The 17,663-nt window shown below is 41.4% G+C and overlaps 1 protein-coding gene across 1 annotated transcript in view; it reads left to right on the top strand.

The window, feature by feature from the left end:
* Positions 1–7,121: 7,121 nt before the first annotated feature.
* The window catches only part of LOC128563930 (cytochrome P450 7B1), a 186,707-nt gene continuing 176,165 nt past the window's right edge, over positions 7,122–17,663 (top strand). The window contains exon 1 of the mRNA XM_053559478.1: positions 7,122–7,525. Within this exon, the coding sequence (XP_053415453.1) occupies positions 7,425–7,525 (101 nt within the window). The 5' untranslated portion in view covers positions 7,122–7,424. The remainder of the gene's footprint in view (positions 7,526–17,663) is intronic.

The raw sequence follows: 17,663 nt of genomic DNA, 5'->3' as shown, positions 1-17,663 counted from the left end.
TGGGTTTCTCACAGAAACAAGTGAAAGTACAAAGTTCTGCCTTCTGGTTGCTGAAGGGCCAAAGCAGATCACGTACATTGTGACGTCTGGCTGATGTCTGGGGTGAGTGTGTATATACCCCTCTGCCTTCTGTTTCAACCCTGGCAAGCAGACAATTTGATTGTTTTTCAGTCATTACAAATCAATTAATTTTCTCATTCATTAGTGCTATGTTTGTTCATAATGTAGAATATTCAAAACCTCTAGCATATGTATAATTGCTATTATTAATTGCTTTTGTAAATGTCAAAATTTAGCAATCTTTGTTGGTGAAAAAATGCCAGACTTCAGAGAAGAAAGGGAAAAGAGATGGACTAACCATGGATATGTTAGTGGTCAGAAAACTGGAGGAGAAAATAAAAAGCCCAGAAAATCTGGAGCGAATTAATTTGGCCATTGTCCAATAGAGCCTTGGACAAGAAAGGAGAGGAGGGTGGGGGTAGGGAGAAAGCTGGGGACAGAATTTATACAGTGGTGAGTCAGATAGGAAAGGGGGGATAAAGAAAAATGATGTTTTTCTAGACTTTAAAGAAGGGCTGGTCATGGAAGGTGCTGCTGTACATCCAAGTTGCAACTAGCCCAGGCTGCTATCCTGGTAAGAGTGGGGCTGCTTCAGGCAAGGACACAGACAGGCTGAATGAATAAAATGTTAGTGCGAAAGAGAAATGGTCCCAAACCTCCTTTGTAGAACAAACTGCTTGCTTAACGAAATGTATGCCTACTTGAAGGAAGAGCTTAACATTCTTGAAAAAAAGCTGAAGTAGTTTTCTGATAAAATTCTAGGGGATTTAGACTTATTTGAGGGAAACTACATAGTTATTTGACTGTCATCTTTTGGCCAAGAGTTGAGTGATTTTAAATCTATCTTGTCCTTTTATTCCAACAATACTTAGTACATTCTCTTTCTACAATGTTTGTAATTGGTAAGTGTTTAAATCAACTCCCTAGAGGTTTTCCTTGTCACAATATTGTAATAAAACTGAACTCAAAAAGTTTTTTGCTTTAACATTATATTCACTATATAAAGGAGATTTTGGCATAATCTCAGAAGCAGGGAGGCTGATGTCTGTATAGGTATTCTGCTAATTAGAGAGAGGGAACAATTCCAAAATGAATGGATATAAGAACCATTGTCATCAGCAGGCTAGTTGCTCTCTGTACTTCTGTAAGTCTATAAGCATGGAAGGACCTTTGCTTTATTTCTGGGAGTGTCATCAGCTACTCAGGATATTTCCCTTCCCTTTCCTGAGGGCAGCCCTTCCTCAGTGGCTGGCTGTTTGATGCCGGGCCATTATTATGGACCTGAACCCTCCACTTTATCTTGGGACAATTCTGAAGGGCCACTGGAGTTCCAGATATCCTATCAGGCTCAGCTGAGTCTTTTGGTGAGACTGCGTCCTAGCTGACCTTTTCCCTCTGCCTGTATCCTACTTCTGTCCACCTCAGCAGGCGTGAATCTTAACAGCCTGTCCTAATCACTCTTTTTTGCTGATCACTCTCTCAGACTCTGTTTCCTGGAACCCAACCTGTAACAAGAGTCTGTGTTGCTTCTCTTACAGCTAGCCTAGCCCAATTTAGAAAAAAAAAAAAAAAAGTTTTTGAGACTTTAAAACATTCCCTTAATGAACAGAGGCAGCTGAAGAGTAGGGTGAAGCAATGGTTTTTATCAAAATGAATGCACAGGGATAGCCTTTTGCTTTGTGTCCCCAGAAATCTGGGTTCACAGGCTAATGGGGAAATGAAACATTGCAAAAGCCAGGATGAGTCAGAGAGAAAGAAAGTGTCTTGAAACCTGGCATGGGAATCAGGGTCGGATCGTGAGAATGAACTAAAGCTTAGCCCAGGATTGTGAATTTATAAATCAAGAGTATTCAAAACTCAAATGTGTATAACCAATGCCAAGACTGTTAAACAAGAAATGACAAAACTCTCCAATCTTTCCCTTCCTCTTGGAGATAATCAGAACCATCTGTTCCACCATTTTTGAAGCTGCTTCAAAATAATTAGATTCAGGTCTTACCTAAAATTATACTTTATTAAAAAAAAAAAGATTTAAATGGAGATGCACTCTCTATTGTTGGTTGTCACTTTGTTCATTCAACAGCATTTTATTTAATAAAATCTTATGTCTATATGTGTCCTGCGGCAGACTGAGCGCCTGGTCAACACTATAAACTGCCTCGCCAGGAGAAAGGAAAACTAAAGCAAAGAGAAAACAAGAGCAATTGTTTAAACTGTAAAGAAGGACAGACTAAGAGGAAGCATGTGTGATTTAAGAAATTTCAGTCAGATTTGGTGCCTGCATCTCTGATGCCTCCCTATTTACTATGTGCCAAATTAAACAATAACTTTCAGGCTTATATTAGCAGTCTCCATGTATGTGATTATTGCTGTCTCAGCTGCAATCAGAGTTTACATAGTAGCGTTAAGGAGAGAAAAAAGCAGCACAGTTTACATTTTAATCAGGCAGAAGTAATATATTAATAAGCTAACACCTTGGTGGGGCTGAATTTGTTGGATCAACTCGTTCCTACTTTTACGCTATGCCAGGGTAGCAGAAGGTGCTCTGGGGTGCAGAAAGGGAGAAGCCCCAGGCATTTCCACTGTTACATGTTTACTCCTCATGATTCACTCCTCCTAAGCCCATAGGGAAGGTAGCCATATCTCATTTTTCAGATGGAAATTTGAGACTAGCCTCAGAGCTAGACAAGAGCTAAGGAGGGCCAAGGCAAAGCAGAGGCTCAACTGTCTGCACAGGATACCTCAGTGATGGACCACTCAATGACTGGATCCATACCAATGGAGGGAAGAATGATTGAACGGGTGTATGAAAGAAAATCAAAGGAGGGCAAGTGAAAAGAGGACACAACTTCACAGTTGGACAAGGAGCTGAATAACCACAGGGGTCCTGAAACTCTTTGAGTCTTGGTTTTCCTTGGTGTAAAAGGGACTAATAATAATATCCACATCAGAGATTGATTTTGAAGATGAAATGAAACAAGGTATATAAAATATGTAGCCCATATTCCTTTTCTTCTTCCTTCTCTACTTCATAATTTTGCCCAGGGGTGGTCTTAATTCTAACGAAGGTAAGAGGAAATCAAAGTTAGTTACAATAAACAAATCAAATCAAAGTTAGTTCCTTCATGGGAAGGGGAGAGAGATGACATCATTCTTTTTAGTTATAAAAGGTTGGTCTTTGAGAATATTCAGAACTTATATTTTATTTAATGTCAGAAGTTGACAGGATCTTCAGGGTTGGGCACTAAACTCTGATTTGGGGGACTTTCTGACACTGGAAAGACAATGTATGAAATTCCACTTAGGCATTTTTCACAGTGATGCTTTCAAATGTTTCCCCCAAACTGACACATCCCACAACCGACACAAATGTTTCCCCAGCACGTCTTTTCCTTCCCAGAGAGGGACTCACCAAATTCAAGCCATATGGGTGTATGTTCTTCTTTTTTTTTTTTTTTTGTAGAGACAGAGTCTCACTTTATGGCCCTCGGTAGAGTGCCGTGGCCTCACACAGCTCACAGCAACCTCCAACTCCTGGGCTTAAGCGATTCTCTTGCCTCAGCCTCCTGAGTAGCTGGGACTACAGGCGCCGCCACAACGCCCGGCTGTTTTTTGGTTGCAGTTTGGCTGGGGCTGGGTTTGAACCCGCCACCCTCGGTATATGGGGCTGGCGCCTTACCGACTGAGCCACAGGCGCCGCCCTGGGTGTATGTTCTTAAACGCCCCTATTGTCACTCCACAATCTCCTGTTGACTAACCTTTTTTTTTTCCTTTCATCCAATATTAATGTTTTTAGTCCTCTTCATCTCAGCTTTTTGAAGGAAGTGAGTTACATTCATTTTTATAGTTCCAATAGGGCCAGATATAGTGCCATGGCCATAGTTGCACTTAACAGAAGTTGTGACTAAAAAGGTGGATTTGAGGGTTTCAGTCCAGTATTTTAAAAGTCCAGGCAGGAGAATTAAGATGTATCTGTTAAAATGCTGGGGGAAATAGTAAGATTTTTTGTTGACTTCCAAATAGGCTTTTGAGAATCAAAAGAGAAGACCTGGAGGGAAAGTCAGCAGTTTCAAGCCCTAATACTTGATTAGAATGAAAATCAGAGAGACCTGGTAGATGACAGTCACCTGCTGGAGTGAGCTGCTGGAGTGAACTGTCTCCCTCTCCTTTTACGTCCTCTGCTTTTGCTTCTACTTCTCTTTCTCAATGTATTTCACAATTAATATTTTTTGAAGAGAGATGATATGATTAGGCCAGTCATCATCTAATACTGAAGATGCTTCCGTATCTGGATGCCTCAGGGCCAGCCCAGGATTTTCTTCAAGATTTGACTCTCGAGTCTGAGCCAGTTGTGTGGCCAAGGTACATGCAACATTACTGTTGGCAATTGGTGTTGAAAAACTGGCTGATTTCTGGAACGGACCATGAGCCGCTGGAATTCTGCAGTTTCCATAACTCTATCCTGTGTACGAAATCTGTTATCGTAAATCTTTGTGTTGTAGTTAAGCCACGTTTGACAGATACAACAAATAAAAATATAGGATTTCCAGTTAAATATGAATTTCAGGTAGACAGCAAATAATACTGGATGTGATATTTAGGATGTACTCATAAGTGTTGAGATGGTGCTTGAGCAGCAGGCACTGTGTCAACATTCTAGACAGAGAAAAAGGAGACCAGGCAAGAAGGGCCTGTCCATTCCTGCTCAGCACACTTTGCTGCAGTCACACCTTACACTCAGACTACTGATAGGAACTTAGTGACACGGCCACATCTAACTAGAAAGCAGTCTGGGAAAGTAGTCTTCATGTAGTCAACCATGTGCTCAGTTAAAAATCTGAGACTCTGTTAGTGAGGAGGAAAGAGTGAGTGGACACAGAAGATCCACTAGCCATCTCTATCAGAGAGTGATGAAGGTGTATTTTGGAGATAAAAATGGAATGGAACTGGATTGACTATACTGATACTGATAATGAGTCAAAAAGTAAAAGAGGAATAAAAGATACCCTTAGATTTTTTTAACCAGGTTAGTTTATAGAATGGAAATCCCTTTTAATAAAAATAGAAAACCCAAGAGAAACATATTTAAAATGTATTGTGTATATATATAAAGAAGTGGCCTAAGTAAGGTACTGTGCAGGTACCACAGAGATATGACACTGGCTGACCAAATCTAGTAGATGACTGCAGGCTTCCTCCTTCCGCTTCCCTAAGGCAGTGTGCATTAAGTCTCTCCTGTCAATCATGAAAAAGTATGGTCAGTGTAATAACTGGCAAATAATAAATGTTCAATAAATGGAGTAAATGCTTAGTATTTTTAACTATATTTTTAAACGAAAGAGTCATCTAGGAAAGACTGAATGGAAAACTGAAGTATAAAGATTGAGAGTTCTTGTGTAAACCAGCAAGTAGCTTTATGCAGGGGTTACAGAAATACCCTGGCCTGGATACCATCCTGTGAACTGGCTCCTCTGGCTTGGCAGTGATGGGAGCCACTCCATTTTCTTTCTCTTAGAGAAGACAGAGTGGCTGTTGGTACCCTGCTCCCTTCTGGGCTTCCTAGAAAAATGGAGTGTATAACAGGAGGAAGGTGAGGTAACAGAAAGACCCAGGAATAGAACTTGAGGACAAAGATTCTCTTAAACAGTAACACAGCAGTAATTCAGTGGCGCAGCTTCCAAGTCCATCATTTCAATGTCAGGGTGGGGGATGAGGGAAGTGGGTGCAGACATGCTTGTCTTAGAGAGGATGGTTCCTGCTTTACAGTAGGAAAACCAGAGATAACTCAAGGAGTGGGGAAACATGATAGGTGGTAACCCAGTGCTCCCACTGTTACCTGTGCAGGCCCTTAGGCTCCCTAAGTTGACAAGAGGCCAAAGGGCTTGTGCTGGAGGATAAAGGAGAAAGCACAAAGGAAAGAGGCCTCAGGCTGGGTTCCTGAGAGGAGTTTAGGGAGTGTGAAACAGGCCTAGGGTGGAAAGGGGGGGCGGGGGTAGGCCCGCAGAGGTGAAGATTTTCTTGCATCTGCCAAGTTTTATTACATGTTTCTTCCTGTTTTGCTTGTGCCATGAGTCAGGTAAATCATACCTCTCTGGGTATGATTTTTGGCATTAAAATGAGATTAGAATTAGAGAAAAGTCAGTGTGGGCATCTATTCTGGCTAGAGGTGGTTGGATCCAGACACGTCTTGTTTTTTTGCAGGCAATTGTCTTGTCAGCCTGTTTTTTTTTAGTGGCTCTGAAAAACATTACTGGCAAGGTTATGCTGTCCCATGCTGCCTTCCGTGGTCAGGGGGTTAAGGCCAGGGTCTCTATTCTATCTCAGAAGTAAGGGGCAGGAAAGGTTAATTACTGCAGTAGAGTTTTCTAGAAGGAAGTGAGATTTGAGCAGGGCTTTGAGGGGTATATTGAGTTACAACATGTAGAGAAAAGAGAACATTTTTTCAGGCAGAGGTAAACAAAAGTGTGAGCAGGCTAAATGTGCAGGGACGCAGAGACTCAGACTTTACAATCTACGGAGTGGTACTAGACAAGGGAGTCGTACAGTGGAGGTAATTGTGGGAGCATCTCCCGGCAGGTGGGAGATTTCTGATTTAATCACGAAAACCACCATTAAGAGTTTTGAACATGGTTAAAGCAGATAGGTCTGTATAGGGAGGTGGCAATGGGAATGACGGACTGGAAGTGTCAAAGATGGAAGGTGTTGTGGAAGTCTGAGTGTCGTTCCCGGCCGTGAGCCCCATCACGACTTCTGAAGGTCTCTGTATCTTGGGCCTTTGCACACAGTAGGCCCTCAAGAAAAACCTGTGAACAAATAAGATGTAAGGGGAAGGGTGGGGAACCGGGCGGAGACAGCCCACCCCTCCTGTTTCTGCCGCCAGCCCAGTTCCCAGGGTCGTGCAAGTGACAATCGCGGTGCCCGAACGCAGTGGGCAGGGTCCCAGCGCTCTCCAGGGACAGCAGCGTCCCTGCTCCCGCGGAGCGCGGCTAAGGGCTGGGGAGCTAAGGGGCTCCCGTCCAACTCAGAAGTGAAAGCCCCTGTCCCGGGCCTGGTTCTCGGGAAACGCGCACCCCGTCCCTCCCCTCCCCCCTCTTCCTGCCCCGAGGGGCAAAGGCTCGGTTTCCCAGAAGCTGCCGGGCCGGGCCGGAGGCCGCGGGGGAGTGGGGCGGCGCCGGTGGGGAGAGAGAGGCGGGCACAGGGGAGGCCACAAACTTTTTGACTCAGCCTCGGGGCCCTCCGTGACATTCCCGTCTGCAGGCCCCGGAGGAGCGGACGCTGCCGAGCCACCCACCGCGCCGCCCGCAGGGAGACCCGGAGCTGCTCCGTGGCCTCGCGCGCACCGAGAGGCGAGACGCGGCGCCGACATGAGCAGCGTCTGGCTGCAGCCGCTCAGCCTGCCCGGCCTGGCCCTCGCCGCGGCCCTGCTGCTCCTGCCGCTGTGGTGCCTGCTCTCCCGGCGCACCAGGTAAGCGCCCCAGAGGGCCACGCATGCGCCCTGGAGCCGCGGGCAGCGCGACCCCGATGGCGAAGGAGTCCCCTCCATGATTCCAGAACTTGCTGCGGGGCACTGGCTGCCTCTGGGGCCGTGTGTGGTAACAAAGGCTTCTTCTGTCGCTCTCCAGACGTATGCATCCATATTAAAGCTTTGGGTCAGAATTCGATTTGCTGCTCCAGCCTAAATTGCAATAAGCCTTAGTTTTGCCCGGTGCTTTATGCATCGCGTGTGGGTCCGGCCCAGACACATTTTTGTGCCTTGTTACTGTGAGTTGATGCTTTAGAATTCATAGAACGTTTCAGAAGGGGGATTTTCTACATGTCATCAGTTCAAAGAGAAATGTTTCAAGAAAATTCCCGTGCATGGATGGTACGAACAATAAATCTGGGTGCCTCAGTTTACCTCGCTCTACCTCATATGAAATAATAATGCCTATCTCATGAGATCTTTATAACTACTAAATTAATTACTACAGAGTATTTTATGCAGTTGTTCTATTATTTTTATCAAGACAAAACACACGAGAAAATCTAGAAGTGAGTCACTGTATCTGATTTGAAATGTGGAAGTAGAAAAAAAATTCAAATAAAGTAATTCACTTTGAATTTGCTGTATTTTTCTTTTCTTTCTCGGACATTTTTTGGTGCTGCTGTCATCTTCATGGCTTTTGAAAACCAAGCAGATAAGTTTTGTTGCCTGATAATTGCTCCTTTTTTAGGTATATACACAGGCATCCAGGGTGCCAAGATACATATACACATTTTAAGAAGGGACAAAACTGTATTAAATTGTAATATTCAAGTCATGTTTGACTTTTGCAATTACAAGAGATGCTCAAATACGACTTGATTCAACTTTTGTTATCAATTGAATATTACAATTTTAATACAGTTTTGTCCTCTCTTAAAACGCGGATACATTTCTTAGCACCCCTCTATGTGTGTATGTCTATATCAACATAGACAGTAGAACCTCTGTAACTTGACCACCCAAGGGACTGTAACAAACTGGTCAACATACGGAGGTGGCCAATATAAGGGACTAGGCCTTAATACAAGTGGTGCATGTGCACTCTATGAAAATTAGGTGAACTTGAGGCTGTCAGTATAGGGAGGTGGTCAAATCTGGAGGTTCTACTGTGTGTGTGTGTGTGAGTGATACAGGTTGTATCTGAATAGCTTGTGTACTGCATATAAAGGCCGTGGATGTTTCTAGAATGCTGTGGATGAATACTCTGGCAGGGTGTGTTTGCTTTTCTACCCACCAAGTTTTCAGGGATCTTCCTGGAATGTGCACTCTCCCAGTTTGCCTTTTCCAATGGCTGTGCTTTTGCTTTTGTGGATGTAGGACACTTAAACGTCACTGTTAAGTGATTCTATGTAGCTTCTGCCTTCTCTTTTCCTAAGAGTTAAGATGTGCTTCTAGGTATGTCTTTTAAGAGAGGTGGTAGACAAGAAGGCTGTTTGTTCTGCTCCCACTTTACATGCAGGGCAGGAAGGAACAAGCTGACTAAGGGTTCTGGATCATTGAAGGTAATTGGGGTGAAAATGAGGAACTTGGGAGGATAGCCCAAAACGCAAGAGGGCAAAGCAGACTTTCTCTCCTACCATTCTGACAAGGGGATGAATTTTATATCCTTAAAAATTATTTTACTGAGGTATTCATGCTATCAGTTGACAATTTCTCATGCTGGGAAGGCTATTTAATGCTGTGAATCTACAGAGCATTGCATCTGAAAAAAAGTCGGTACTGCATTTCAGTGTGTGCAGATAGCACCATTTGTTTCAGTATAAAGAGAGTCATGTTCATTGCTCCTGTTTCTAGTGTTTCTAGTCTAGTGCTCTAAGAAAATTGTCTTTCTGATATCACCTCTCACAGGGGAAACTATGAGGGGAAAAGTCCCTTATAAATTCTTATAGATCTTTTTGTGCTTACACCAAAGTAAAATAATGCATCAAATTTTATGTTGATAAAAATAGTAGGAAAACATAGTTTTGCATTTTCTACTTTACAACACATTTTAGACACTTTTCTATGTCAGTTTGCAGAAATCATTGATAATAATTCTATAAATATATACCTTACACATGAACAAAACATGGATACCTTTGAGCTTTTGTGGAAATATTTATGTAGGATGGTGGAGTTGTTATCAAAATGTGTGTGTGCTTTACATTTAAACAGATAGTGCCAAACTACTCTACTCCCAATTTATGTTACTCCTAATGATCTATGCAAGTGCTCGTTTTCCTATATCCTGCCAATATTGGTATTTAAATCATTTTAACTTGGCCAGTCTAATAGAGAATAGAGCTTCATTTTTATCTTAATTTTTATTTACTTGTGATGAAGTTTGGATATCTTTAAAACATAATTGGCTCTTTCTTCTATAATTTGTTTATTTTTCTATTTTTGTTCTTTTCTATCTAATCATTAATGATTCTTGTATCATAGGAACATTCATGTTCCATAAAACTTGCTATGATCATTTTTACTATTGTAATTTATATTTGCACATATGTCCTTGGATATATGCCCTTTCAACATGCTGAAAATATTCAACACTGTTTTCCACCATCACCAATTTATTTTAAAGAGATTTTAAACATATATAGATTAAATTTTGATTCTCACTCCATTTTTACCTTTTCGAATAATTGTGTCTAAAAAGGTGGTGGCACCTGTAGCTCAGTGGGTATGGTGCTGGCCACATATACCCAGGCTGGCCGGTTGGAACCCAGCTTGGGCCAGTTGAACAACAACGACAACAGCAACAACAGCAAAAATAAAAAATAGCCAGGTGTTATGGCGGGTGCCTGTGGTTCCAGCTACGTGGGAGGCTGAGGCAGGAGAATCACTTAAGCCCAGGAGTTTGAGGTTGCTGTGAGCTGTGATACCATGGCACTCTACCAAGGGCAACATAGTGAGACTCTGTCTCAAAAAGACAAAGCAAAACAAAACAAAAACAAAATAAAAAGTTTATAATATCGCATATTATAGGAGTACTGGATGTCCCAAAGTAAAAATTTATATATTACCTACAACATTTGTGAAATTAGCAAAAAATAGGTAAAAATTAGCTCAGAGGTCATTTGTTGCCTTTAAAATATGTATCATTAATTCTACCTCTTTCATCTCTAGCACCTTGATTTCCTTTTGTGAAATTGTCCCTTTTCCTGTTAGGTGGAATCTGATGAGACTGTCAACCACAGAAGCTGTCGCAGTGCTCCTCAAGAGAGATGACAGTAGCTTGGCCTAGCATTGTAACTGCGAGATTGATAGAAAGTTGTTAGAATTTATTTTTAGCAATAGAATCAATAGGATTCACTGAAAGATTGAACATCAAGTATATGAAAGAGAGGAATCAGCTGAAGCTTAGGAGTTTGGAGGTGGGAGGTTGGTTGTTTTTTCTTCTTCCTTCCTTCCTTCCTTCCTTCCTTCCTTCCTTCCTTCCTTCCTTCCTTCCTTCCTTCCTTCCTTCCTTCCTTCCTTCCTTCCTTCCCTCCCTCCCTCCCTCCCTCCCTTCCCTCCCTCCCTCCCTCCCTTCCCTCCCTCCCTCCCTCCTTCTCTCCCTCCCTCCTTCCCTCCTTCCTTCCTTCCTTCATCTGGGTGGATGGTGATACTGATGACATTTCCTGACACAGGGAAGGTTTGGGGGAATGGAGGAAATTGATAATTCTGTTGGGCAAGGAAGTATGTTTCTGATGTTCAGGGGAGAAGTCTAGATAGGATACATAATTATGAAAGTTACAAATGTGAAAATGACACATACAAGCATGAGGGCCTGGACCGCTCTTCTTATAGAACATGAGTCTGGTAAAGGGAGGGGCATCAGCAAAGGAGGCTGAGATGGAGGAGCCAATGGGAGGGAGCGGACGAGAGGACCAAGTGAATGTGATGTCCTGGGAGTCAGAGAGAGACATCTTTCAACAAGTAGGGTAGTTATCCATATCAAATGCTGCTGAGCAGTCCAGCAGACTGCTGATAAAATGGAGACCCCAAACTCTGTCTCCCTGGTTGTGGGCAGCCATTGAAGTCTCAGTGAAGTCCTGCAGCAGCTCCTTTGCACTGGACTCTGGGGGTCTGCCCTGCAGATGTGCACTTGTAGGGTTGGCCAAGATTTTCAAGGGTGTTTCTATAAAAGTTTTGGGGGTGCTCCTTCATTTACTAGATTTCTCTCCCTGATTTCCAGCCACTCTAACACCTCATCCTGCATATAGGGTAGCTTTTGGCTGGGTCCCAGCTGCCCCTTCGCGCTGACAGGGAGTGCCCTCAGGGGAAATGCCATCTGCCACGGACCTCATCCATCCTGGGTCTGCTCTTCAAAGCCTGCCTCTCCTCCAGTATCTGCCTTGTTTTGCCTGTTCTTTAGTAAATACAAATGGGTTGTTTGTTAGTTATCTGTGGAAACGTGAGGTTGATTCAAACAACTTTGACATTTCTGAAATCCAAATTGTGTATCAGACGTTTAACAGTGATTGTATCTGGGTGATAAATTTTTGTGGGATGGTTTTTCTTTTCTTTTTTTTATGCTTGTATGTATTTTCAAATTGCCTTCAATAAATATGTATTTCTTTCATAAAACAAAAAGAATTTCATTTCAACATTTTATTTAAAATCAAACTTGGAGAGATTCTTTTCTAATTGTTTTAAATTCTTGTTTCCTTTGGAAGGACCTGCATTACGGGTAGTTAGTGGTTGTACACGTCTCACTTAGAAGGTATGATTTGGATGGTGCTAGGAAACTCAGTTCATTTTCAGGAACTCAGGAATAACATGTTTTGGGCCAGTAAGTATAGATACATATATTTTAAAAATCATTGTTTGCTAATAATAATAAACCTACATGTCTAATAATAAACCTAGATATCTACAAAATAAGTATAGACATCTACTTTCCAAATTTATTATTGGAGGTAACATATAAAAACCATCTATGTAAGATGCAGAAAAAGCATTTGATAAAATCCAGCATCCTTTTCTAATTAGAACACTGAAGAGTATAGGCATAGGTGGCACATTTCTAAAACTGATTGAAGCTATCTATGACAAACCCACAGCTAATATTTTACTGAATGGAGTAAAACTGAAAGCTTTTCCTCTTAGAACTGGAACCAGACAAGGTTGTCTTTTGTCACCTTTACTATTAAACATAGTGCTGGAAGTTCTAGCCAATACAATTAGGCAAGACAAGAAAATAAAGGGAATCCAAATGGGAGCAGAGGAGGTCAAACTCTCCCTCTTTGCTGAAGACATGATCTTATACTTAGAGAACCCCAAAGACTCAACCACAAGACTCCTAGAAGTCATCAAAAAATACAGTAATGTTTCAGGATATAAAATCAAGGTCTACAAGTCAGTAGCCTTTGTATACACCAATAACAGTCAAGATGAGAAGGTAATTAAGGACACAACTCCCTTCACCATAGTTTCAAAGAAAATGAAATACCTAGGAATATACCTAACAAAGGAGGTGAAGGACCTCTATAAAGAAAATTATGAAATCCTCAGAAAGGAAATAGCAGAGGATATTAATAAATTGAAGAACATACCATGTTCATGGATGGGAAGAATCAACATTGTTAAAATGTCTATACTTCCCAAAGCAATCTACCTATTCAATGCCATTCCTATCAAAATACCAACATCGTACTTTCAAGATTTGGAGAAAATGATTCTGCATTTTGTATGGAACTGGAAAAAACCCCATATAGCTAAGGCAGTTCTCAGTAACAAAAATAAAGCTGGGGGCATCAGCATACCAGATTTTAGTCTATACTACAAAGCCATAGTGCTCAAGACAGCATGGTACTGGCACAAAAACAGAGACATAGACACTTGGAATCGAATTGAAAACCAAGAAATGAAACTAACATCTTACAACCACCTAATCTTCGATAAACCAAACAAGAACATACCTTGGGGGAAAGACTCCCTATTTAATAAATGGTGTTGGGAGAACTGGATGTCTACATGTAAAAGACTGAAACTGGACCCACACCTTTCCCCACTCATAAAAATTGATTCAAGATGGATAAAGGACTTAAATTTAAGGCATGAAACAATAAAAATCCTCCAAGAAAGCATAGGAAAAACACTGGAAGATATTGGCCTGGGGGAAGACTTCATGAAGAAGACTGCCATGGCAATTGCAACAACAACAAAAATAAACAAATGGGACTTCATGAAACTGAAAAGCTTCTGTACAGCTAAGGAGACAATAACCAAAGCAAAGAGACAACCTACACAATGGGAAAGGATATTTGCATATTTTCAATCAGACAAAAGCATGATAACTAGGATCTATAGGGAACTCAAATTAATCCACATGAAAAAAGCCAACAATCCCATATATCAATGGGCAAGAGACATGAATAGAACCTTCTCTAAGATGACAGACGAATGGCTAACAAACACATGAAAAAATGTTCATCATCTCTATATATTAGAGAAATGCAAATCAAAACAACCCTGAGATATCATCTAACCCCAGTGAGAATGGCCCACATCACAAAATCTCAAAACTGCAGATGCTGGCGTGGATGTGGAGAGAAGGGAACACTTTTACACTGCTGATGGGACTGCAAACTAGTACAACCTTTTTGGAAGGAAGTGTGGAGAAACCTCAAAGCACTCAAGCTAGACCTCCCATTTGATCCTGCAATCCCATTGCTGGGCATCTACCCAGAAGGAAAAAAATCCTTTTATCATAAAGACACTTGTACTAGACGGTTTATTGCAGCTCAATTTACAATCGCCAAAATGTGGAAACAGCCTAAATGCCCACCAACCCAGGAATGGATTAACAAGCTGTGGTATATGTATACCATGGAATACTATTCAGCTATTAAAAAAAATGGTGACTTCACATCCTTCGTATTATCCTGGATGGAAGTGGAAGACATTATTCTTAGTAAAGCATCACAAGAATGGAGAAGCATGAATCCTATGTACTCAATTTTGATATGAGGACAATTAATGACAATTAAGGTTATGTGGGGGGAGGAAAAGCAGAAAGAGGGACGGAGGGAGGGGGGTCGGGCCTTGGTGTGTGTCACACTTTATGGGGGCAGGACATGATTGCAAGAGGGACTTTACCTAACAATTGCAATCAGTGTAACCTGGCTTATTGTACCCTCAATGAATCCCCAACAATAAAACAAACAAAAAAACCCCATCTATGTAGCAAAAGACAGACAGGAAAACAAACACGCCTGTATTATTTTCTGATTTGTTCATTCTATGAAAAATGACAAAAATTAATTCTTCTGAAATAATTAAAATAAATATAATATAGTTAAGTTCTTTCTGAGTAAAGGAAAAATATAATATAGTTCTTTCTGAGTAAAGGAAAAACGTGGCAGTACATAATATGTTTCTTAAATGGGAGGCTTCTATTAGAATTAAAATGTTCATATTGAAGAGAGGAAGGTATTTATAGGAAATATGATGGGGGGGGCAATAACAGCCTATATTTTTTAACTTACGGTTCTGAATGTGAGACCCAAAATAAGCCTTAAATTTAAGGTGCTGGCAGGGCTGTATTCCATCTAACCAATGTAGTTCCTTTATTTAGTTATTTATTTTTGGCTCTTCTAGTTTTTAGGGACCATCTACATTCAAATCTCTCTCTCTCTCTCCTACTCTGACTCTCCTGCCTGTCTCTTCTAAGGGCCATTATGATTACTCTGGGACCATGCAGGTAATTTAGGATATTCTCTCCACCTCAGGATCCTTAACTGAATCACACATTCTGCCTAACATAGTTCTCCTACTGACCCCTGGAAATTCAGGTCCATCTTACATGAAAAATACATTCACTCCATTCCAACCCTCCGAAAGTCTGCACTCATTCACAGCATCAAAGTCTCATTTATATCTTACCAGCTCAGAAGTCCCAGATCTCATTATCTAAATCACCTGAGTCATAAAAATCAAGTATTGGTGAGAATCTGTGTATTAGAATTTTAGGTATTTGTGAAAAAGAATCTGTGCTTGTCTCATGCCTAGTTTTGGTGATTTTCTAGCTATCTTTGGTGTTTCATAGCTTATAGGAGCATCACCTTGAACTGTATTTGTCTCATATCATGTTCTCCCTATGTTTACATTTATTTCTCTTTTTTATACAGATAGCAGTTATACTGGCTTAAAGGCCCCTCCTACTTCTGAATGACCAGATCTTAACTAGTTACACTGGCAATGACCCTATGTTTATATACAGTCACACCCTGAGGTACTGGAGATTAGGACTTTGACAAATGAACTTGGAGGGGCCATAATTTAACCCATAGCAGCATTATTTTAGAAAACAATTTATTTTAAAAACTGATTAAAAAAATGGATTCTTCTTAAGTTAGTAGAAAATTTTGAAACATCAGATATCATAAACACTACTGGGCATATTGTAGGAAGAGAAGGTGTTGGTTACTTAAAAGTTTTGATTATTTGATGATCTACATAGGATGGCCTTGCAGAAAATTGAAAATTGATAACATATGACTTAAAGCTTTAGTTTCCAGTCCTCAGGCCATGGACCCATACCAGTCGGTGGCCTGTTAGGAACTTGCCTCACAACCAGAGGTGAGTGGTAGGCGAGTGAGCAAAGCTTCATTTGTATTTACAGCTGATCCCCATCTTCACATCACCACCTGAGATTTATCTCCTGTCAGATCAAGGGCAGCATAAGATTCACATAGGAGCACAAACTCTACTATAAACTGTGCATGCAAGTTCAATGTCCCCCTCTCAAAGCCCCCTGTTGTTTGTGGAAAAATTGTCTTCCACAATTAGTGAAACTAGTCCCTGGTGCCAAAAAGGTTGGAGCCTTCCAACTTAAGGGCAAAAAAAGCATATCTCAAAGCATTCCTCTCTCATACAGCTGAGCATGACTTTCCTTTAGCTTTAGGCCTTGATTCCTAGTAAAAAACATTGATCCTAAGACCAGGAGCTTTCACATTTTCTTACCAGTCACAGCGGTCCTCAAATTATGGCCCACAGGCCACATGAGCCGGTGTGATTGTATTTGTTCCCATTTTATTTTTTTACTTCAAAATAAGATATGTGCAGTGTGCATAGGAATTTGTTCATAGTTTTTTTTTTTTTAAACTATAGTCCAGCCCTCCAACAGTCTGAGGGACAGTGAACTTCCCCCCTGTTTAAAAAGTTTGAGGACCCCTGCTTAGCCTCAGATCTTTAAGATATTTTTAGTGTAATGTCCTAAGGTGCTCTGGCTGCTTTATTCCTGTTGATTTTCTTTTCTTTTGGTATTATTTCTTTTTCTTTTTCTATTTTTTTTTTTTTTTTGTAGAGACAGAGTCTCACTGTACCGCCCTCGGGTAGAGTGCCGCACGGCTCACAGCAACTTCTAACTCTTGGGCTTATGCGATTCTCTTGCCTCAGCCTCCGGAGCAGCTGGGACTACAGGCGCCAGCCACAACGCCCGGCTATTTTTTTTTGTTGTTGTTGCAGTTTGGCCAGGGCTGGGTTTGAACCTGCCACCCTCGGCATATGGGGCCGGCGCCCTACTCACTGAACCACAGGCGCCGCCCCTTCTTTTTCTATTTTTGAGACCGAGTCTCACTCTGTCATCCTGAGTAGAGTGCCATGGCTTCATCATGGTTTGCAGCAAACTTAAACTCCTGGGTTCAAGTGATCCTCTTGCTTCGGCCTCCCAAATAGCTGGGACGCTGGGACTATAGGCATGAGCCACCATGATGGCTAGTTTTTTTTTTTTTTTTTAATTTTTAGTAGAGATGGTATCTCACTCCTATTGATTTCCAAGTTTACCTTTAGACTGAAGTAAACAATGTTATCATTTTATTCAGCTGATTCAGAAATACTGATGCTGAACATGAGGTCTGGCCTTGGCCCAGAGGGTCAAAGATCAGAATTTAGAAATGGCAGAATTGGGGGTTTTCTAGGCTTAATGCTATTCAGAGGTTTGGTGATTACATGTGTTTGTGAATAGTCTTCCCACATTACAAAATGTGTTCACATTCCTCATGTGCTTTGATTCTCACATCTACTTAGTAGCTGTCATTCCATTTTCCAGTTAAGGAAGGTGACTCAGATCAGGAATCACACAGTTCTTGTATCCTTTGAGTCATTT

This window comes from Nycticebus coucang, chromosome 13 (genome assembly GCF_027406575.1).
Source record: "Nycticebus coucang isolate mNycCou1 chromosome 13, mNycCou1.pri, whole genome shotgun sequence".
NCBI lineage: Eukaryota > Metazoa > Chordata > Mammalia > Primates > Lorisidae > Nycticebus > Nycticebus coucang.
Note: the sequence above shows the minus strand (reverse complement) of the source record. Positions and strands in the feature narration are given on the sequence as shown.